The sequence below is a fragment of the Oryctolagus cuniculus genome, chromosome 2, assembly GCF_964237555.1.
Source record: "Oryctolagus cuniculus chromosome 2, mOryCun1.1, whole genome shotgun sequence".
Lineage (NCBI taxonomy): Eukaryota > Metazoa > Chordata > Mammalia > Lagomorpha > Leporidae > Oryctolagus > Oryctolagus cuniculus.
The window spans coordinates 141,296,695-141,319,038 of NC_091433.1; the positions used below are offsets into that span (position 1 = coordinate 141,296,695).

The 22,344-nt window shown below is 43.4% G+C and overlaps 1 protein-coding gene across 9 annotated transcripts in view; it reads left to right on the forward strand.

Annotated features, from left to right (window-relative positions):
* The window catches only part of USP34 (ubiquitin specific peptidase 34), a 235,198-nt gene that overhangs the window by 18,377 nt on the left and 194,477 nt on the right, over positions 1 to 22,344 (forward strand). For all 9 annotated transcript variants that reach the window (XR_011386628.1, XM_051838286.2, XM_051838305.2 and 6 more), the window contains exon 2: positions 8,483 to 8,570. Coding sequence is in view for 5 of the 9 variants with exons in the window: in XM_051838286.2 (XP_051694246.1) it covers positions 8,483 to 8,570 (88 nt within the window). In the remaining 4 variants the exon portion in view is untranslated. The remainder of the gene's footprint in view (positions 1 to 8,482; positions 8,571 to 22,344) is intronic.

Consider the following 22,344-nt stretch of genomic DNA (forward strand, 5'->3'; position numbering starts at 1 on the left):
ACAGCAGAGAGCTGGACTGGAAGAGGAGCAACCAGGACTAGAACTGGCATCCATAAGGGATGCTGGCACCGCAAGTGGAGGATTAGCCAAGTGAGCCACCGCGCTGGCCCCTTCTTCCTTTCTTTCTTTTTTTTTCTTTTTTCTTTTTTTTTTTTGTTAAAGATTTTATTTATTTGAGAGGCAAAGTTACAAACAGAGGGAGAGACAGAGAGGTCTTCCATCCGCTGTTTCACTCTCCAGATGGCTTTAGTGGTCGGAGCTAGGCTGTTCTGAAGCAAGGACCCGCTTCTGGGTCTCTCCATGTAGGCCCAGGCATTTCAACCATCTTCTACTGCTTTCTCAGGCCATAGCAAAGAGCTGGTCGGCAAAGGAGCAGTCAGGACTTGAACTGGTGCCCATATTGGGTGCAGGCACAGCAGGCAGAGGCTTAGCCCACTACGCTACAGTGCTGGTCCTGAGCCAGTTTTTTCACCCCATTCCCATCCCTTTATCTTATGCAGTATTTAAGGTGGTTACATTTTCTCTCTCTGTTGAACTTCCTTTGGTTTTTGGTGTATTTTGGGCATATCCCTAACACACTAGGTATTTCCCAGCACTGTTTTCTTCTGCCTCTCTTTTTAGCTCTTCTGTTGGGCTCATTTTGTTGTTTCTTTGGTCTTTGCTTTTTTGTTGACAGTTTCCCCACAATGCTTTTCTTTTTTCACTGACTAGGTAGTGGTCCAGGTCATTGATTTTAGTTGGAATAGAGTTTCTCTGTAGGCAGTGCTGGAAGGATTTCTGGGTCAAGCTGCCTGCCTACCTTTATTCTCTTCCATCCCTCCCCTCCTTCCTTCATTGTTCATTTGTATTTTCATTACTCCATGGGCTTTAATGGATCTCTGTTTTTAATCTAATTTCTGAAGATCAGTGGTTTCTATTAGTGACATTCTAGGCTTATCTTTGAAAAATCTGGCTTCTGCCTGGCCCTGCCCTGGCCATTGTGGCCATCTGGAGAGTGAACCAGCAGATGGATCTTTGACTCCCCCCCACCCAACTCTGCCTTTCAAATAAATAAATAAATCTTTAAAAAATATAAAAATTTTAATTGGGGTAAAAATTACATAACATTAAATTTGTCATCTTAACCATTAAAAAAAATCTTTTAAAAGAGTTAGAGAGAGAGGGAGAGAGAGAGACCTTCCATGTACTACTTCACTTCCCAAATGGCTGCTAGAGCCAGGGCTTGTCCAGGCCAAAGCCAGGAGCCAGGAGTTTCATCCTGGTCTCCCATGTAGCTGGCAGGGGCCCAAACACTTGGGCCATCCTCTGCTGCTTTTTCCTGGCTATTAGCAAGAAGATGCATCAGAAGTAGAGCAGCCGGGGCCGGCGCTGTGGTGTACCGGTTAAAGCCACTGCCTGCTTGCCGGCATCCTGTATTGAGACCCAGCTGCTCCACTTCCAATCCAGCTCTCTGCTATGGCTTGGGAAAGCAGTTGAAAGTGACCCAAGTCCTTGGGCCCCTGCACCCGCGTGGGAGACCTGGAAGAAGCTCCTGGCTTCAGATTGGTGCATCTCCAGCCATTGTGGCTATCTGGAGAGTGAACCAGTGGAAGGAAGACCTCTTCCCCCCGCACCCTCTGCCTCGCCTTTTTTTTGTTGTTATTTTTGTTTTCTTTTTTAAGATTTATTTATTTACTTGAAAGTTAGAATTACACAGAGAGAGAAGGAGAAGTAGAGAGAGAGGTCTTCCTTCCAGTGGTTCACTCCCCAATTGGCTGCAGTGGCTGGAGCTGTGCCGATCCAGAGCCAGGAGCTGCTTCTTTCAGGTCTTCTACACGGATGCAGAGGCCCAAGGACTTGGGCCATCCTCTACTGCTTTCCCAGGCCATAGCAGAGAGCTGGGCTGGAAGTGGAACTGCCGGCTCTTGAACTGGTGCCCATATGGGATGCCAGCGCTTCAGGCCAGGGCGTTAACCCGCTGCACCATAGCACCAGCCCCAAATAAATGAATCTTAAAAAAAAAAAAAAAAAAAGAAGTAGGCCGGCGCCGCAGCTCACTAGGCTAATCCTCTGCCTTGCGGTGCGGGCACACCGGGTTCTAGTCCCGATTGGGGCACCGGATTCTGTCCAGGTTGCCCCTCTTCCAGGCCAGCTCTCTGCTGTGGCCAGGGAGTGCAGTGGAGGATGGCCCAGGTACTTGGGCCCTGCACCCCATGGGAGACCAGGATAAGTACCTGGCTCCTGCCTTCAGATCAGCCCGGTGTGTTTGCCGCAGCGCTGGCCGGGGTGGCCATTGGAGGGTGAACCAGCGGCAAAGGAAGACCTTTCTCTCTCTCTCTTTCTCTCACTGTCCACTCTGCCTGTCAAAAAAAAAAAAAAAAAAAAAAGTAGAGCAGCCAGGACACAAACCTGCACCCATATGGGATGCCAGCATCACAGATGGCAGCTTTGCCCGCCACACCACAATGCCAGCCTCCATCTTAACTGTTTTAAATCATACAGTTTAATTGTGTTAAGAATATTCATGGGGGCCTTTGCTTGAGGTAAAGCTGCCTCCTGCAGTGCCAGTATCCCAAATGGTCGTTGATTAGTGTCCGGACTGCTCCACTTCCGATCCAGCTCTCTGCTATGGCCTGGCAAAGCAGTAGAAGATGGCCCAAGCCCTTGGGCCCCTGCACTCACATGGGAGACCTGGAGGAAGCTCCTGGCTCCTGGCTTCGGAAGCTCCTGGCTCCTGGCTTCGGATCAGCCCAGCTCCTGCCGTTTCCAGCCATTGGGGGAGTAAACCACAGGATAGAAGACTCCTTTCTCTTTGCCTCTGCCTCTTTGTAACTCTTTCAAGTTAAATAAATAAAAATTTTTTTTGACAGGCAGAGTTAGAGAGAGAGAAAGGTCTTCCTTTTTCCATTGGTTCACCCCCCAGTTTGGGGTGATCTGAAGCCAGGAGCCAGGTGCTTCCTCCTTGCCTCCAATGTGGGTGCAGGGCCCAAGCACTTGGGCCATCCTCCACTGCACTCCCGGGCCACAGCAGAGAGCTGGACTGGAAGAGGAGCAACTGGGACAGAATCCAGCACCCCAACCGGGACTAGAACACGGGGTGCCGGTGCCGCAGGCGGAGGATTAGCCAAGTGAGCCGCGGTGCCGGCATAAATAAATCTTAAAAAAAAAAAAAAAGAATATTCATGAGCTGACACTGTGTTGAGGTAGGTTAAGCCTCTGCCTTTGGTGGCAGCAGCCCATATGGGTGCCTGTTCGAGTCCTGTCTTCAGACCAGCCCAGCTTTTAAAAAAAAAAAGATTCACATTGCTATGCAATAGATCTCTAGAACCTTTTAATCTGGCAAAAGCAGAAACTACCCATTTAACAGTTCTCTGTTTTCCCTCCCCCAGCTTCTGGCAGCTACCCTTTTTCTCAGTTTGAGTACTTTAGGTAGTTCGTAATAGTGGAATCAAACAAGTATTTGTCTTTTTGTAATTGACTTATTTTAATTAATTTAAAAAATTTTAAAAGATTGATTTATTTGAAAGAGTTACACGGAGAGAGGAGAGGCAGAGAGAGAGAGAAAATCAGTCTTCGATCTGATGGTTCACTCCGCAGTTGGCTGCAATGGCTGGAGCTGTGCCACCGATCCGGAGCCAGGAGCTTCTTCTGGGTTTCCCATGCGGGTGCAGGGGCCCAAGGACTTGGGCCATCAAACTTCTATTGCTTTCTCAGACCATAGCAGAGAGCTGGATCAGAAGTGGAGCAGCTGGATCTTGAACCAACGCCCATATGGGTTGCCAGTGCTTCAGGCCAGGGTGTTAACCAGCTGCATCACAGCCCAGCTCCAATTAAAAAATTTTTAAGAATTTATTTTGGCCGGCGCCGTGGCTCAACAGGCTAATCCTCCGCCTTGCGGCGCCGGCACACCGGGTTCTAGTCCCGGTCGGGGCGCCGGATTCTGTCCCGGTTGCCCCTCTTCCAGGCCAGCTCTCTGCTATGGCCAGGGAGTGCAGTGGAGGATGGCCCAGGTGCTTGGGCCCTGCACCCCATGGGAGACCAGGAAAAGCACCTGGATCCTGGCTCCTGCCATCGGATCAGCGCGGTGCGCCGGCTGCAGCGGCGGCCATTGGAGGGTGAACCAACGGCAAAAGGAAGACCTTTCTCTCTCTGTCTCTCTCTCACACTGTCCACTCTGCCTGTCAAAAAAAAAAAAAAAAAAAAAAAAGAATTTATTTATTTACTTGAGAGGTAAAGACAGAAGGAGACAGAGGTCTTCCTCTTGCTGGTTCATTCCCCAATTGGCGACAATGGCCAGAGCTGCGCTGATCTGAAGCCAGGAGCCAGGAGCCCCTTCGGGGTCTCCCATGAGGCTGCAGGGGCCCAAGGACTTGGGCCATCTTCTGCTTTACCAGGCCATAGCAGAGATCGGAAGTGGAGCATCTGGGAATCAAACCGGCACCTATATGGGATGCTGGCACTGCAGGCAGCAGCTTTACCCACTGTAACACCGGCCCCAATTTCATACCTTTTTAAGGCTGAGTAATTTCGTAGTAAGAATACACAGTAGTTTTTGTTTATCCATTTATTTGTTGATGGACATTCAGGTTGCCTCCAACTCTTGGCTATTGTGAATAGTGCTGCTATGAATATGGGTTTACAAATATCTCTGAGATTTTGCTTCAGTTCTTTTCAATGTTATATCCAGAAGTGCAATTATTGGATGGTAATTTGAATTTTATGTTTTTTAGGAACCTTTGTACTGTTTTCCACAATGGTGTACCATTTTACATTCCTGTCAATAGTGTACAAGGACTTGATTTCACTACATCCTCACCAACTCTTATTTTCTGTTTTTAATAGTAACCTTGTTAATGGATATGATGTGATATCTCATTGTGGAATTGTTAGGTTTTGAAATCAGGAGGTGAGAGTCCTCCAACTTTGTCCTGTTTAAAATTGTTTTTGTCCTGTTTGAAATTGTTTTGACTCTTTGGAATTCCTTGAGAATCTGTGTGAATTTCAGTGGATTTGTCTATTTCTGCAAAAAAGGTTAAGATTTTCATAGGTATTGAATTGACTCTCTAGATTGCTTTGGTTGGTATTAACATTTAAGAAGATTAAGTCTTCCAGTCCATGAACATGGGGTTTACTTCTGTATATTTGTGTCTTAAAAAATTTATTTCAGCAACATTTTGTAGATTGCAGTGTTAGAGGTCTGTTACTTTCCTGCTTTCCACGAGTTTTTTATTCTTTTTGATGCTCTTGTTAATGCATTTTTCCATTTCTTTCTTTGAAAGGCAGAGTGAGACAGAGAGATTGAGTTTTGAGATTCAGATACTCTATCTGCTGATTTGTTCCTCAGATGGCCACAACTGCCAGGGCTGGACCAGGCCAAAGCCAGGAGACTGGAGCTTCATCTACATCTCCCATGTTGTGTGCAGGGACCTGCTAATATGATTGGGAAAGCAGTGGACGATGGCCCAAGGGGTTGGGGCCCTGCATCCACATGAGATTCCCGAAAGAGGCTCCTGGCTCCTGGCTTCAGCCTGGCCCAGCCCTGGCAGTTTTGGCTATTAAGGGAGTGAACAAGCAGATGGAAGATCTCTTTCCCTTTATCTCTGACTTCAATTAAATAAGTAAATTAAAAAAAAAAAAAAAAAAGGACCTTAACTGTCCTTTCTCAGCATCTGGTGGGCCTTTTTTTTTTTTTTTTTTAATTTTCAAAAATTAAGAATTGTCCATTGTTTAGTGTGTGGAACTACATCTGATTTGTGTGTTGACTTTTGTATCTTTGTTGAATTCATTGTTCTGTTACTGTGGAATCTTTAAGGTTTTCTGGTTGATGTTATATGTACTTCTTTCTTGTCTAAATTTCTTTTTACTGCTTAATTGCTCTAAAACTTAGAATACAGTGTTGAATAGAAATGGTGAAAATAGTAGCCTGGTCTTTTGCCTGATCTTGGACAAATGGCCCTTTGTCTTTTGCTATATATATTTTTAAAGGTTTATTTATTTGACAGGCAGAGTTACAGACAGAAGGAGAGACAGAGAGAGGGGTCTTCGATCTGCTGGTTCATTCCCTAAATAGCCGCAGTGGCTGGAGCTGAGCCAGTCCGAAGCCAGGAGCCAGGAGCTTCTTCCCAGTCTCCCAAGTGGGTGCAGGGGCCCAAGCACTTTGAGTCATCTGCTGCTGCTTTCCCAGGCCATCAAGCAGAGAGTTGGACCAGAAGAGAAGCATCTGGGAGTCGAAACAGCATCTATATGGGATGCTGGCGCTGCAGGTGGATGCTTAACCTATTATGCCACAGCGCCAGTTCCCTGTCTTTTGCTGTTTACATATAGTATTAACTGCATCTGGAGAGTTCTCGGCTTTCTGGCTCTGATAATGATGTTCTTTCCTTACCTTTCTGGTTGGTTCTGGGTAGATGTAGTGAAATGATTTGGAAAACTTGTGTAGGTTAGCTGTTAGGCTGCCTGGTAGGCCGTGGTTAGGATGAATTTCTAGCCACACATGCTTTTTCTAGAATGTATATCCTGCATGTTTCATGTTAGAGAAGGTTATGGTGGTTGCAGTAGCATTGTTTTCTGTGTTATTAGGCACTGTTAATGATTAAAGAAGGAAAACTTGGGATTGTGTACAATGGCCCTTCTTTCTGACATCAAATAATCTAGGGGCTTATTTTTAGTAGGTACCTCATCTCATTCTCCTATTGTATCTTTAAGATTTATTTATTTGAAAGTCAGAGTACACAGAGAAAGGAGAGGCAAAGAGAGGGAGAGGGAGAGGAAGAGGGATCTTCCATCCGCTGGTTCTTTCCCCAACTGGCCACAACAGCCAGAGCTGCGCTGATCTGCAGCCAGGAGCCAGGAGCTTCTTCCGGGTCTCCCTCGCAGATGCAGGGGCCCAAGGACTTGTTCCATCTTGTATTGCTTTGCCAGGCCACAGCAGAGAGCTGGATCGGAAGTGGAGCAGCTGGGACTAGAACCTGGCGCCCATATGGGATGCCTGAGGCATTAACCTGCTGCACCACAGCGCCGGCTCCCTTCCTACTGTATCTTACTCTGTCTAGGTTGCTAGTTTTTTGTTGTCAGGGTCTTCTCTTCTCCCTGATGGTTGGTGGTGTGATTTAGTTCCTAAAATCCTGGTATTTTGTTTGGCATGTACTTCGGCCTGTTCTCTCTCTCTTCCTTCTTACCTTTTTGTGAAAGATTTACTTATTTACTTGAAAGGCAGAGTTAGGGTGAGAGAGAAAGAGATATATCTTCCATTTATTGGTTCACTCCCCTGATGACCACAATGGCTCCTGGCATCCGATCAGCCCAGCTCCGGCTATTGTGGCCATTTGAGGAGTGAACCAGTGGATGGAAGATTCTGTCTCTCTCTCTCTCGCTCTGCAACTCTGCCTTTCAAATAAATAAAATCTTTAAAAAAGGAAAAAAATGTAAATGCATAAATGACTTCTGGACATGGTGGAGATTTGAATGTTGGGTTATATTATCTTGTTGGCTTTTGTTTAGCCTGTGAGCCATATCTAACCAGCTGTTTGTTTTAACATGGCCTTGCCCATTTACTTATATCTGCATTTACTTTCATGAAACGGTGAAGAGTTGTATAGTTGGACAGACTATATGGCCTGCAAAGCCTAAAGTATTTTCTTTCTCTACCTTTACAGAAAAATGTGCTGAACCCTAATCTTGTATAATTAAGCATTCTGTAATAGAAGGCTCATTTTGACCATTAACCAAATTATGTTTATACAGTTTCTCTGACTTCACATTCCTTTCATAGTGACATATTGCATATGAAATGCCAGTATGTTAGAGTACAATCAGGAAATTGAAGAGGGAACTTCACAAAATGGAGTGATTATACATAGGTTCGGTATTTATAAAGATAAGAGAGGTCAAGGAAAATCAGAGATTATGATAAGTGGGGACGCAGCTGATCTTCCCTAAGGCTAGCAAAACAAAGGACAAACATTTTTGGAATCTAGTATCATAAAGGAGGGCCCTGTGCAGGAAGCAAAGATTTCAGGGAAAGGATCTTGACTGACTGCTGCTAGTACCTCTTTAGAGGGATGCCATAAGACTGGTTTTTGGAATGCTAAGAGAAGCTGGAGGCTAGAATCTTTGCTGAGGGTCAAGATTTCAGATACGACAGGTTAACTAGTCCTTGATCTCTTTTCTCCTGCCTTCTGGTCTTCCTTATCAGCTCTGGAAGTCAGCTAGAAATGAAGAATGTAGCTCTCCAGGCCCAAGTGTCAGCATCACAAAGCACAAAACAGAGGGTGGATGTGGAGTTAAGGGATAATACCAGAATAACTGGTGAAGTGTATTCTCCACATTCCATCTGTCAAAAATCTGTTCTTAAACTCAAATTAGTCAGTAATTAAAGAATTCTTTGCTTTCACCAAAGAAAATATCTGAAATGCAAGTCCAAGTTTTATTTTAAAGTTTGAATTTAATATTGGTTTAGCATTTTTCATAATTTCAAAAATTCCTTATTTGTGCTTCATTTCAGTATCAGATATAGAAGGTGGTGATGGACTACAGCTCCGAAAAGAACATACTCTCAAAATATTTGCTTATATCAATTCCTGGACACAGAGGTATGCATCCTTGTGAGCTGTTTTTTATATTGCATTGTTTATGATGAAATTTTCCTTTAGGATTTTGAATTGGATGCCTTTATCATTAGATGATTGTCAGCAGCTGATATTTGGCCTAGCAGCTGAAACACTGATTAAGAACCCTGCTTAGCCGGCGCCGTGGCTCAATAGGCTAATCCTCCACCTTGCGGCGCCGGCACACCGGGTTCTAGTCCCAGTTGGGGCGCCGGATTCTGTCCCGGTTGCCCCTCTTCCAGGCCAGCTCTCTGCTATGGCCAGGGAGTGCAGTGGAGGATGGCCCAGGTGCTTGGGCCCTGCACCCCATGGGAGACCAGGAAAAGCACCTGGCTCCTGGCTCCTGCCAGGATCAGCGCGGTGCGCCGGCTGCAGCGGCGGCCATTGGAGGGTGAACCAACGGCAAAGGAAGACCTTTCTCTCTGTCTCTCTCTCTCACTGTCCACTCTGCCTGTCAAAAAAAAAAAAAAAAAAAAAAAAAAGAACCCTGCTTGTATCCCCTATCAGAGCATCTGGGATTGATACTGGTCTCTGGTTCCTGACTCCAGCTTCCTGCTAATGTAAATTTCGTGAGGTAGGAGCAATGGCTTAAATAATTGGGTTCTTGCAACACATTTGTGAGACCTTCATTGTTCCTACCTTCATTGTTCCTAGTTCCTGGCCACTATTTTGGGCATTTAGGGGAGTTAACCATCTTATGGGAGCTCTCTTTTTCTCTGCCTTACAAATTAATACACAAAAACATTTAAAAAGCTGGAGAGGTATTTTAAAAAGTGACAGTTGATCAATATTAAATCTTCTTTCCTCCTTACTGAAGAGGCTGATCATAGTTCTGGTTCTTTTTTTAAGATTTATTTATTTTATTTGAAAATCAGATTACACCGGGGGGTTGATGAGGGTGAAGAGAGCCTCCATCTGCTGGTTCACTTCCCAAATGGTCGCAATGGCCAGGGCTGGGCCAGGCTGAGGCTAAGAGCCAGGAGCTTCATCTAGGCCTTCCATTTGGATGCAGGGTCGTAGGGACTTGGGCTTTCCCAGGTGCATTAGTAGGGCTCTGGATCAGAAGTAGAGCAGCCAGGACTCCATCTGGCACCCATATGGGATGTTGACATTGCAGGTGGTAGCTTACCCTGCTGTTGCCACAGCACCTGGGCCCCACATTGTTCTGTTTTCAAAACAGCAACATAAAGATTGGTTCTCCATCATTATTTAAGAATTTGAGAGGGACTAGAATTGTGAAAAAAATTATTTTTAGAGAGTAAAGAAGTTTTGTCACATGGCCAAAGGCTTATAACAAACATGCTTTTTTATTTATTTTTTAAAGATTTATTTATGTATTTGAAAGGCAGAATTATGGACAAAGAGAGGGTGAGACAGAGAAAGAGGTCCTTCATTTGCTGGTTCATTCCCCAAATGGCCACAGTGGCCAGAGTGGGCTGATCCGAAGCCAGGAGCCAGGAGCTTCCTCTGGGTCTCCCATGCAGGTGCAGGGGCCCAAGCACTTCGGCCATCTTCCACTGTTTTCCCAGGCCATTAGCTGGGAGCTAGATTGGAAGTGCAACAGCTAGAATTCGAACTGGTGCCCATATGGGAATGCAGCACCACAGATGGAGGCTTAACCTACTACGTCATAGCTCCAGTCCTACTTAATGCTTTTTTAAAAAAAGTATTATGATTGCTGATGCTGTGAAACCAGTTGACGTTTGCTCAGTTTCTAAAATAATTATATACATTTGTATTATATTATTTCTGAATAATGTGTATATTAAGAACATGATGAATAAAACCTAAGGAATCTCAGTTGTTAATATAATCAAATATTACAAAAAGGATTTATGGAACCCATCCCTGAACATGATTTTAGTAGATCATGACTGGTAATTCTTTTCACTTTTTTGCCTGTCCAATTTAAATTTCTTAGTTTTCTGAAATCTTTATGGGTGAGAATGTTTGAAGCATTGTATACAGTGATCAATTAACATTAAATGGAATGATATTATGAGACATACATCTACGTGTTCATAAAGTTTAGCAGAATGGTTAAATTTCAAGTATTTTTCTACAGTATTAATCTTTTCCAAAAAATTTTTTCTTCTATTTGTCCAGAAGAGTTTGTAGGTTTTAATTATTTAAAACTGCTTTCTTATTATTTTTTGCCTCTCTTTTCCAGTTTCAACAAGCTGAATTTCTTTTCACTAAGTTAATCAGTGGTTGTTGCTCCTTTTATTTTACAGATGAACTAGGTCTGGGTAGTGAACATCTGACCCATATAAGGCCTATGAAATCATTTGGTCTGGTTCTTCAGAGGGCATCCATAGGCAGGACCCAAACTCAGTAAATCTATAGCAGGGTAAATTTTTTTTTTTTTAAAGATTTATTTATTTGAGAGGCAGAGTTACACAGAGAGGGAGAGACAGAAAGGTCTTCTGTTCGTTGGTTCATTCCCCAAATGGCCACAATAGCCGGAGCTGGGCTGATCTGAAGCCAGGAACAACTTCTGGGTTTCCCACGTAGGTACAGGAGTCCAAGCACTTGGGCCATTTTTGACTGCTTCCCTAGGCCATTAGCAGGGAGCTGGGTAGGAAGTGGAGCAGCAGGAACTCGAACTGGAACTCACATGGGATGCTGGCACTGCAGGCAAAGGCTTAACCTACTATGTCATAGTGCTGGCCCCTAGTAGGCTAATTTTTAAGTTGATAATTTTGTATGAGGCCAGTGCTGTGGTGTAGCAGGTAAAGCTGCTGCCTGCAGTACCGGCATCCCATATGGGTGCCAGCTTGAGTCCTGACCGCTCTGCTTCCGATCCAGCTCTCTGCTATGGCCTGGGAAAGCAGTAGAAGATGGCCCAAGTGCTTGGGCCCACGCACCCGTGTGGGAGACTGGGAAGAAGCTCCTGGCTCCTGGCTTTGGATTGGTGCAGCTCCAGTCGTTGCTGTCACCTGGGGAGTGAACCAGTGGATGCAAGACCTCTCTCCCTCTCTCTCTCTTCCTCTGTAACTATTTTCAAATAAATTAAAAAAAAAAAATTTTTTTTTTAATTGTGTATGTCCTGTGAATGATGTTAATAAATATCCAAGTGGCCCTTGGCAGAAAAAAATTATATTTCAAAATATTATGTTAGTTGTTAAAATGATTTGTTGGAAAATACTGCATTTGAGTTCTAGTTTCTACAATTTTTTATTTTCATTTTATATGAAAAGCAGAGAGAGAGAGAGAGAAAGACAGAGTCTGGCAGACAGAGATCTTCCATCTGATGGTTCTCTCCAAATGCACACAACAGCTAGGGCTGGGCCTGGCTGAAGCCCTGAGCCTAGAACTCAATCCAGGTGTCCCATGTTGGTAGCAAGGACCCAACGCTTTGAACATGTCATCTGCTGCCTTTTGGGATGCAAATTAGCAGGAAACTGGAATTGGACACGAAGAAGCCAGGACTTGAACCAGCATTCTGAAATGGGATGTGGGCTTCCCAGGCAGTGTTTTAACTGTTGGGCCAGATGCCTGCCCCATAGTTTTAAATGTATTTATCATAAGTACAGCTATGTGGCAAAAGGTTACAGTAGAGAAAACCTACACTTCTATTTTCATCATCTATTGATGTGCCACTAAATAAAACCCAGAGAAATAAAATAATCTTCCTGAAGTCTGACCACTAGTTACTCATGGAGCTGAGGTAGGAGTTATATTTTTTTTTTTTTTTTTTTTTTTTTTTTTGACAGGCAGAGTGGACAGTGAGAGAGAGAGAGACAGAGAGAAAGGTCTTCCTTTGCCATTGGTTCACCCTCCAATGGCCGCCGCGGCCAGCGCGATGCGGCCGGCGCACCGCGCTGATCCGATGGCAGGAGCCAGGAGCCAGGTGCTTTTCCTGGTCTCCCATGGGGTGCAGGGCCCAAGCACCTGGGCCATCCTCCACTGCACTCCCGGGCCACAGCAGAGGGCTGGCCTGGAAGAGGGGCAACCGGGACAGAATCCGGTGCCCCGACCGGGACTAGAACCCGGTGTGCCGGCGCCGCTAGGCGGAGGATTAGCCTAGTGAGCCGCGGCGCCGGCCAGGAGTTATATTTTCTCCATTCCTAGACTATTTTTATTCTAAATGCATATTGTTAATGCCCCCATATTAGGTAATTTTAACCTGGAATCTCTAAGTGGGAATAAATTACAAAGGGAATTTTGTCGTGAATAGTTATAGGCAATAATTCACAGATTTCATCAGAATATCTCAGTGTTTGACCCAAACTATTGAGAGCTTCTGCTTTGTCATATTTCCCTGGGGTGTAGTCATTAACAATGTGTCTTTGGCCCAGAAAGGTCTGGGTATCTGCTGCATCACATGGATTGGATGATCATGAAATAATTAGGTAGTATAAACTCTAATTTCCTCATTTGTGAAGTTAGAATGATAAAGTTGCTACTATCTGAGATTGTGCTTAGTGTAGTATTTGAAAAAAGAACTTCAATTAATGTGTTTTTAAATTAAAGTTTATTTGGAAAATGAAATAAAAACTCAGGGTATATAAACCAAAGCACGAAGGACCAAACTGGACAACACAATTTGTAATGTTTATGATTCTGTTCATATGTCAGTATGAACAATTTTTAGGTGGTTGTTATAAAAGTGGAATATTACTGTATTAATTGTTCATGCTGATAGAAAGGAGAAGAGGTGAAAATAGAATATCTAGTTGGATCACATTGAGTAACAAGTTTGCCTACTTTTCATGCCCTTGACCCCTAAGTAATTCCCTGGGCATCAGAAAATAGTCTAGGCTGTTAGGATTCTTGTAGGGGTAAGCAGCTATTAATGGAGCACAGTTACTCTACAAAAGGGGCACTTGAGGCCCATGGACCTGGGAGTCCATAAGTGTAACTTAGTGTGCTATTGAACCACAACCTTTTTTTTTATAAAGTTTCTCAGTTTTTTAAAAAATTTAGATTACTTACTTGGAGACAGAGAACAAGAGCCCAAAAGTACTCTTATCTTCTGATTTCACTTCCTAAATGGCAGCAACTGCTGGGACAGGAGCTGGGAGTGCAGTCAGGTCTCCCAAGTGGGCAGCAGGAACTCAGTTACTATCACTGCATCCCGGAGTCTGTTTGTGTAGGAAGCTGGAAACAGTTATCAAACCCAGGCACTCTGATCTTGGGCATCAGTATCTTAACTGCCAGACCTCAAAATGTTTTTTGAAAATTTTTTCATAGAAGTGTTATAATTTACATAAGATTATCAGTTGAAAATAATTCTTCATTCTAGTGTACTGATGAGACTATTAGATAAATGTTACTTTGTTACTTAAAACATTGTGTTGATGAGAATATACAAGCGTTACATATATTTCAAATTTATGGGAAAAAGAGCTTTCAGAAGATTAGTTAAAAATTAATATACTGACACCCTCCCCACTCCAGTAACTACTGATACCTTTTTGTGTAACTCTTTGGTGTGAGATTGTGAATAATTATAGTTTAAGATTTTGGAACTGTGATTTTTTTTTTTATTTGACAGGTAGAGTTGTAGAGATAGAGAGAGAGAGAAAGCTCTTCCTTCTGTAGGTTAACTCCCCCAGATGGCTGCTATGGACGGTGCTGTGCCGATCCGAAGCCAGGAGCCAGGTGCTTCTTCCTGATCTCCCATGTAGGTGCAGGGGCCCAAGCACTTGGGCCATCCTCCACTGCCCTCCCGGGCCAGAGCAGAGAGCTGGACTGGAAGAGGGGCAACCGGGACTAGAACCTGGCGCCCATGTGGGATGCCGGCACTGCAGGCGGAGGATTAGCCAAGTGAGCCTCGGCGCTGGCCCCGGAACTGTGATTTTTATCATCTGACTTTTTCATGTAATATTGCTTCATGTCATTAAATAAGTGTTCGTGCCATGATTTTTAACTGCTATATAGTAGTCATTGTTGCCACTCATTTTTTGTGTCTGTTATATCAGGGAAGTTACTTATGTAGGTTGGCTTTGCAGGAATTCATTATTTTGATCATCTTAGTAAATTGTAATAGAGTATGTGGAAAATGATTCAGAGAATGGAGGAGTGAAAGAATAAGTTGAATAATAATAGAAATAGGGAAAGTACATTAAAGTATGAAAGGAATAGGGATTATGACAGATGCACGTGAACTACAGCGTATCCTTTAAGTTGGAAATGTTACTGTAGTTTATTGACTTTTTGAAAAAAAATTACTTTTTTTTTTTAATTTTTGCTTTATTCTCCAAATGCCTGGGACAGCCGGGTCTGGGCCAGGCTGAAGCTGGGAGTGAGGAACTATGTCTGGGTCTCACACATGGGTGTTAGGGACCCAATTACTTGAACCATCACTTGCTCCCTGTTCGGATATGCGTTACCTGGAAGCTGGAACTTCAACTTAGGCACTCCAATATGGGATGTGGACATCCCAAGTGACCTGTTAACCACTGGGCCAAACACCTGTCCATAAGCTGATTGCAAAATAGTCTTAGGTTTTTATCTTGTAAGTTACACATACTTTAGCAAGCATTCAGAATTCCTTGGTGTCTCCTACCTGTCTGTTTTTTAACTTTATTTCAAGATTTTTCTTCTGTAAGAACTCTGGATGCCATTCAGTGTGAAATTGTGTCAGATCTTTTAGGCTGAAAAATACTATCTTTTTACCTGCCATCTGTGCTTAATGTTTAAAGCTATTAATTTTACTTTTAATTGTTTCGATAAGCTTTACTTATTAGAACAGTTTTGGAAGCTATTGCTTTTGAATAGATTAAAGAATTGTTCGTCTCTTTACAGCTCTCCCTTTTTTAGCATCAAGAAATTGGTTCCGCTGTTCATTTGCACAGTGGGATGACTATAGTTAATAATATATTACATATTTCATAATAGCTAGAAGAGAGGACTTTTTTAATGTTTAAAGCACATAAGATAAATGTTTGAAGTAATGGATATGCTACTCTGACTTGATCATTCCACAGTGTATACTTAAATCAAAACATCACATTGTACCCCATAAATATGTATAATTTTGGATCATTCAAAAATAAATGATAGTAAGAAAAAAATTTGAGCATTAGGATTTGGATATTGACTGACCACTGTTTAAAGTAGTGCTTTTGAGGAGTTAGCTTATAAAATACTTTTTGCCAAGATGGAAAAGAGTTAATTCATAGTTGTTTCATGCTTTCATGAGTAGCAGGATAGGTAAAATGATGTTAGACCCACTGGAGTATATCTAGACAGTTGGAATTCTAGAACCCAGCTTGGAAATAATTTCGTTTTATCTGTAGGTTCTTCATGAGTGTTTACTGTTTGTTTTTAATTGAAACTACCTTTTGTGCTAGGCATTCAGAAATTTTTATTGTTAAATATTTTTAAATGTAAACACATGCCACTTAGTTGGGCAACATGTAATTCTGTTTGGGTAATGATGAAATTGAAAGATCACTTTTGTGTAGAAAGTTTTTGGAATCTGCAGGGTTTTCAAATATGCATTTTCCATGAACTTTTTGAAGAGCCCCTCATGGAAATAACACAGAGGTGAAAATATTGATTTTTTTTTTTTTTAAAGATTTATTTATGGCCGGCGCCGCGGCTCACTAGGCTAATCCTCCACCTAGCGGTGCCGGCACACCGGGTTCTAGTCCCCGTCGGGGTGCCGGATTCTGTCCTGGTTGCCCCTCGACCAGGCCAGCTCTCTGCTATGGCCCGGGAGTGCAGTGGAGGATGTCCCAAGTGCTTGGGCCCTGCACCCCATGGGAGACCAGGAGAAGCATCTGGCTCCTGCCTTTGGATCAGCGCCGTGCGCCAGCCCAGCGCACCGGCCGCGGCGGCCATTGGAGGGTGAACCAACGGCAAAGGAAGACCTTTCTCTCTGTCTCTCTCACTGTCCACTCTGCTTGTAAAAAAAAAAAAAAATTTATTTGAAAGGCAGAGTTACAGAGAGAGAGATAGGCAGAGAGATAGATCTTCCATCTACTGGTTCACTTCCCAGATGCCCACAACAGTCAGGGCTGGACCAGGTGGAAGCCAGGAGACAGGATCTTCATATTTGTCTCCCATGTGGGTGTAGGGGCCTAAGCCCCTGGGCCATATTCTGCTGCTTTCTTAGGCTGTTATCAGGGAGCTGGATCAGAAGTGAAACAACTGGCACTCAAACTGGTGCCTATATGGGATGTTCTGATAGTTGGAATTTTAGAAACCTGCTTGGAAGTAATTTCACTTTCACTGGTAGGTTCTTTTTTCTCCTGTCTCTGCAGCTCCCTTTTTTTTTTTCTTTTGGACAGGCAGACTGGACAGTGAGAGAGAGACAGAGAAAGGTCTTCCTTTTCTGTTGGTTCACCCCCTAATGGCCGCTGTGGCCGGTGCACCGCACTGATCCGAAGGCAGGAGCCAGGTGCCTCTCCTGATCTCCCATGCGGGTGCAGAGCCCAAGGACTTGGGCCATCCTCCACTGCCTTCCCAGGCCACAGCAGAGAGCTGGACAGGAAGAGGAGCAACCGGGACAGAATCCGGTGCTCCGACCGGGACTAGAACCTGGGGTGCCAGGGCCACAGGCGGAGGATTAGCCTATTGAGCCGCGGTGCCGGCCTGCAGCTCCCTTTTTATTTTCAACTCTTTTAGGGTATTGATTTTGGTAATAACCTGCATGTTCTGAAATAATGTTATTGTGCTGATGTTGCTTTGTTTATCAATTTTGGGCATAAGGTATGAACTTTTATGATAAATGAAGATTTATTCATCCTCATCCTTTCAGTATAGTTACATCAGTATTTGAATATTTCTAAAAATAAAAATACCACTTAGGGACAAGCAAAAAAGATGATTGTGTGGTTTGTTTCATGTCTACTGACTTGTGTTTCTTGTGACAGAATTGTAATGTATGGATCACTGTTGTGAATTCTCCAATTCTTTTTATTAATTTTTTTAAAGATTTATTTATTTATTTGAACGTCATAGTTACAGAGAAGGAGGTCTTCCATCTGCTGGTTCACTCCCCAGTTGGCCGCAATGACCGGAGCTGTGCCGATTTGAAGCCAGGGGCCCCCTACCAGTCTTCCCAGGGGCCCAAGTAGTTAGGCCATCTTCTAGTGTTTTCCTAGGCCATGGTACAGAGGTGGATCAGAAGTGGAGCAGCCAGGTCTCGAACCGGTGCCCATATGGGATTTGGGCACTGCAGGTGGCAGCTTCACCCACTATGCCACAGCGCCAGCCCCTATTACTAGTTTTTATGGCGTTACTCAGTGACTTTCTTAAGTCTCATTTGGTCTTTAACCTCCTGCCTCGGTTTGTATTGATTTCTCCCTTGGGTTATTAAACGGCTGTTTTTCCTTCAGATTTCACCATTGAAATTCCCTTTACTTTTCTCTTCTATTAGATCTGCAAGTTCCTGAATTCCTTTTTGTCATTTTTCTTGTTTCACTTGTTTTGTTAGGAAGGTGTCTTTTCTGAGAAAGGATACATGGGAGACAAATGTTTTTTGGACCTTTCAGATCTAAAATGTCTTTTTTTACTCTTAGGCCTATTGTTTTTGTTGGATCCAGAAGTTAAGTGGAAAATACTTTCCTAGAGAAATGTGAAATTCTACATTCTATTTTAGATTCTAATATTGCTTTGGAGAAGTATTCACTATTTTTATTCCTGAGGTTTTCCTGGTTGCTCTTTAAAAAAAAAGATTTTATTTATTTCTTTGAGAGGTAAAGTAATACACAGTGAGAAGGAGAAACAGAAGAAGGTCCTCCATCTGCTGGTTCACTCCCCAAATGGCTGCAACGGCTGGAGCTGAGCTGATCTGAAGCCAGGAGCCTGGTACTTCCTCTGGGTCTCCCACGCGGGTGCAGAAGCCCCATCCACTTGGGCCATCTTCCACTGTTTTCCCAGGCCATAGCAGAGAGCTGGATCGAAAGTGGAGCAGCCGGGACTTGAACCGACGCTAAAGACTGCGGCTTTAACCTGCTGTACCACAGCGCCAGCTCCCCTGGTTGCTCTTATTCTGATAGCTTTTAGGATTTTTATCCCTCCTCAGCTTTAAAAATTTCATGATGAAAGTTATTTTTGGTGGGCCTTTCAGTTTTGAAAATTTTTATTTCCTCATTTTCTCACTTCCACAATTTCTATTCAGTCTTCCTATAACTCTTTATTTGTTAGCTATTTTATCTTCTTTGTTGATTATGTCCTTTTCTTTTTTATTAACAGTCTGTGTTCTACTTTTTGGAAGATAACTTAATTATTACCTTCTGGATTTCTGTTGAATTTTACAAATTGTGTGCTTCTATTTTTAAATTGTAAATCTTGTATTTTACAAAATTTATATATAATGTATATTTATGTAGATTAAAGAACTCTAGTTTAAATTCTGAGTTTTTATTTGCCTTTGGTGATGAAGGTGTTTCTTGAGGATCATACTATTCTTGTCTATCCTTTCATGTTTAAGAGAGAGGTGGTAGAGAGTGAACCTAAGTGCTATGTGCATAGAACATCTCAAATGTTAGCCTGTACTGTGTGATAGTAAAATGGTGAGTAGGCTTTCTTACTGGGGATAAGTGTGCTTTTCTCTTGGACTGTTGATATTTTAAGAAAACTATTTTTCAATCTTTACCCTGAGCTGTGTTAATCTAGGTCTTGGACAGAGGAGGTTACTTAGAAGGAGGTTTACCAGTCATAATTAAAGTTCTGTAGTTCTGTGGCTTTCAGTTTCTTTCTTTTTTTATTATTAAGATTTATTTATTTATTTATTTAAAAGGCAGGGTCATAGAGAGAGATCTTCCATCTGCTGGATCACTCCCCAAATGGCTGCCGTAGCTGAAGTTGAGCTAATCATAAGCCAGAGCTTCTTCCAAGTCTCCCACATAGGTGGCAGGGGCCCAAGGATTTGGATCATCGTCTGCAACTTTTCCAGGCACATTAGCAGGGACCTGTATAGGAAGCGGAGCAACTAGGACTTGAATTGGCACCCGTATGGGATACCAGCATCACAGGTGGTGGCTTTACCTGCTACTCCACCAAGCCGGCCCTGGCTCTCAGTTTTTTAATCATGCTGTTTGCTTTGGTATCTGGTGTTCCATTTTACATGCAGAAAAAACTTTCTTGAGTGAAGTAGGAATAGAATCCTGGATCTCTTGGATAGAAATCTGCAGATTTTAGTTGTACCTTTCATTTAGTCCTCCTATTTTTATTCCATGTGATTCATCTATGCCTTTGGAGACATCTGTTTTGTTTTTATTTTTTTTAAGATTTTATTTATGTACTTGAGCGCATCCCAAGTAGTGTCTTAACCACTGTACCAAACACTTGCCTCTGTTTTTATCTTTGAAGATTAGTTTCCTAGTCAGCTACCAAGTAGTTTTATGCCCATTTCTAGTAATTTTTCAAAATATGTATTTTATTTTTCCCCTATTTTAAAAAATATCCAAGCTTCTTTATTTATGTTTAACGATTTATTTTATTTATTTGAAAGAGTTACAGAGAGAGAGAGATCTTCCATCCGCTGGTTCACTCCCCAATTGGCCGCAGCGGCCGGAGCTGCGCTGATCCGAAGCCAGGAGCCAGGAGCTTCTTTCAGGTCTCCTACTTGGGCGCAGGGGCCCAAGGACTTGGGCCAACTTCCACTGCTATCCCAGGCTGAATCTGAAGAGGAACAGCTGGAGCCCATATGGGCTTTAACCTGCTGTGCCACAGTGTTGGCACCAAGACACTGACGTTTTTATGACTTCTCACTTGGAAGCTGACTTATATGAACATTAAAGCTTCTAATCGGAAGAACTAGGAACAATATATTCACTTTTCTTGTAGAATTTGTGATGTCACAGAATTTTAAAGCTGTATGAGGTCTTAATGACCCTTTCATTTTTTTAAAAAGATTTATTTATTTGAAAGGTAGAGTGACAGAGATAAGAGGGATAGGGTTTTTTTGTCATTATTGGTTTGTTTAAAGATTTATTCATTTATTTTTAAAGATTTATTTATTTATTCGAAAGTCAGAGTTACACAGAGAAGGAGAGGCAGAGAGAGAGAGAGGTCTTCCATCCGCTGTTTCACTCCCCAGTTGGCTGCAATGGTTGGAGTTGCACCGATCGGAAGCCAGGAGCCAGGAGTTTGTTCAGGGTCTCCCACATGGGTGGAGGGGCCCAAGGACTTGGGCCATCTTCTACTGCTTTCCCAGGCCATAGCAGAGAGGTGGATCGGAAGTGGAGCAGACAGGACTTGAACCGTCGCCCATATGGGATGCCTGCACTGCAGGCAGCAGCTTTACCTGCTCTGCCACAGCTCTGGCCCCTTATTTATTTATTTGAAAGTTGTCGCTCCCCCTCTTCGTGGAGGAGCAACACTGAACCCTGCGCTGTTCTTTCTGTCTGCTCGGCCCTCCCCGGGTTTGCTGCTGGTTCTTCCCGGGTTGGCTACTATCCCTTCCACCTCCGTGGAAGGGCAGTTCCCCCTGGCCACATTCCCCACTTCCGCAGGGGAGCGGCACACCGCCGGCCGGTTCTCTGGGGGGCTGCACAGGTGTTCCTTCAGCTAGATGTTCCCCTTAGATGTTCCTGGTGCATGCCGTCTCTCTCCTCCTTTATAGTCCTCCTCCGCCAATCCTAACTCGGCTGCCCACACGCCGAGTACGCTGCTCTCCTCCAATCAGGAGCAAGTCCTACAGTTTATTAGCTGAACTGGAGGCAGCTGTGCGGAAGCTGTTTACTTCTCTCCCATCGCCATATTGTGGGAGAGCAGATGCATAGAATAAGTCTTAATTCCAGTAACTCAGTCCAGTCCGGTTTGCTCCCCACAGAAAGTGAGAATTACAGAGAAACAGGGAGAGACGGTTCGCTCTCCAGATGGTCCCAAAGGCCAGCACTGGGCCAGGACAAAGCCAGGACTTTCTTCCATGTGTCCTAAGCAAGGGCCCAAACACTTGTCCATCCTCTACTACTTTTTCTTGGCCATTAGTAGGGAGCTGGATTGGAACTGGAGCAGCCGGGACATGAACTGGCACCCATATGGGATACTGGCATCACAGGTGGTGTCTCTTATGGGCACGCCACAATACCAGCCCCATGACTTTTTGATTTTACAACTGAGAAAACAGATGTGATGTATCAGTTATTGATTACTGTGTAACAAATTGTTCCAAAAGTAGTATCTTAAAAACAATATGTATTATTATTTAGATTTTAGTTGGTCAGGAATTTTGGGAGTGGTTTAGCTGGTTGTGTCTGGGTTCTGGCTCAAGTTTCCAGTGAAGTTTCATTGAAGATGTTGGCCAGGTTGCAGTCATCTAAAGGCTTCTGTTGGACTGGATGATCTGCTTCCAAGTTGGCTCCCTCTCCTTGGTTGTCAAGTTAGTACTGGATAGTAGGAGTAGGAAGGCCTCAGTTCTTTGCTGGCTTCTTGAGTGTTGTTACAGTACGATAGCTGGCTTTCCCCAGAATGAGTGATCCAAAGAGAGCCAGGCAGAAGTGGTAGTGTCTTTCTTTGGTGGAAAAGTCTTAACAACATTATAACAGTCAAGAGTATTCTTTATGTAAAAATCAGTTCTTAAAACCCTGCATCTTTAGAACATATAAATAACTTTCCATTTATGGATTTTCCTCTGTGACAATGTTTTTTGTGATCTCGTCTCAGATGTCACAGGTTGTCATTTCCACCATATTCTATTTATTAGAAGCAGGTTCCATCCACATACAAGGGGAGGAAAGGAAGACTTCAGTTTTTAAATGATTCAGAATATCAAAGCATTTGTGGTCATACTTCAAATTTAGTACACCTACGGAAATTATTTCTGTATGGTCATATGGGAAATTGGTGATCTATT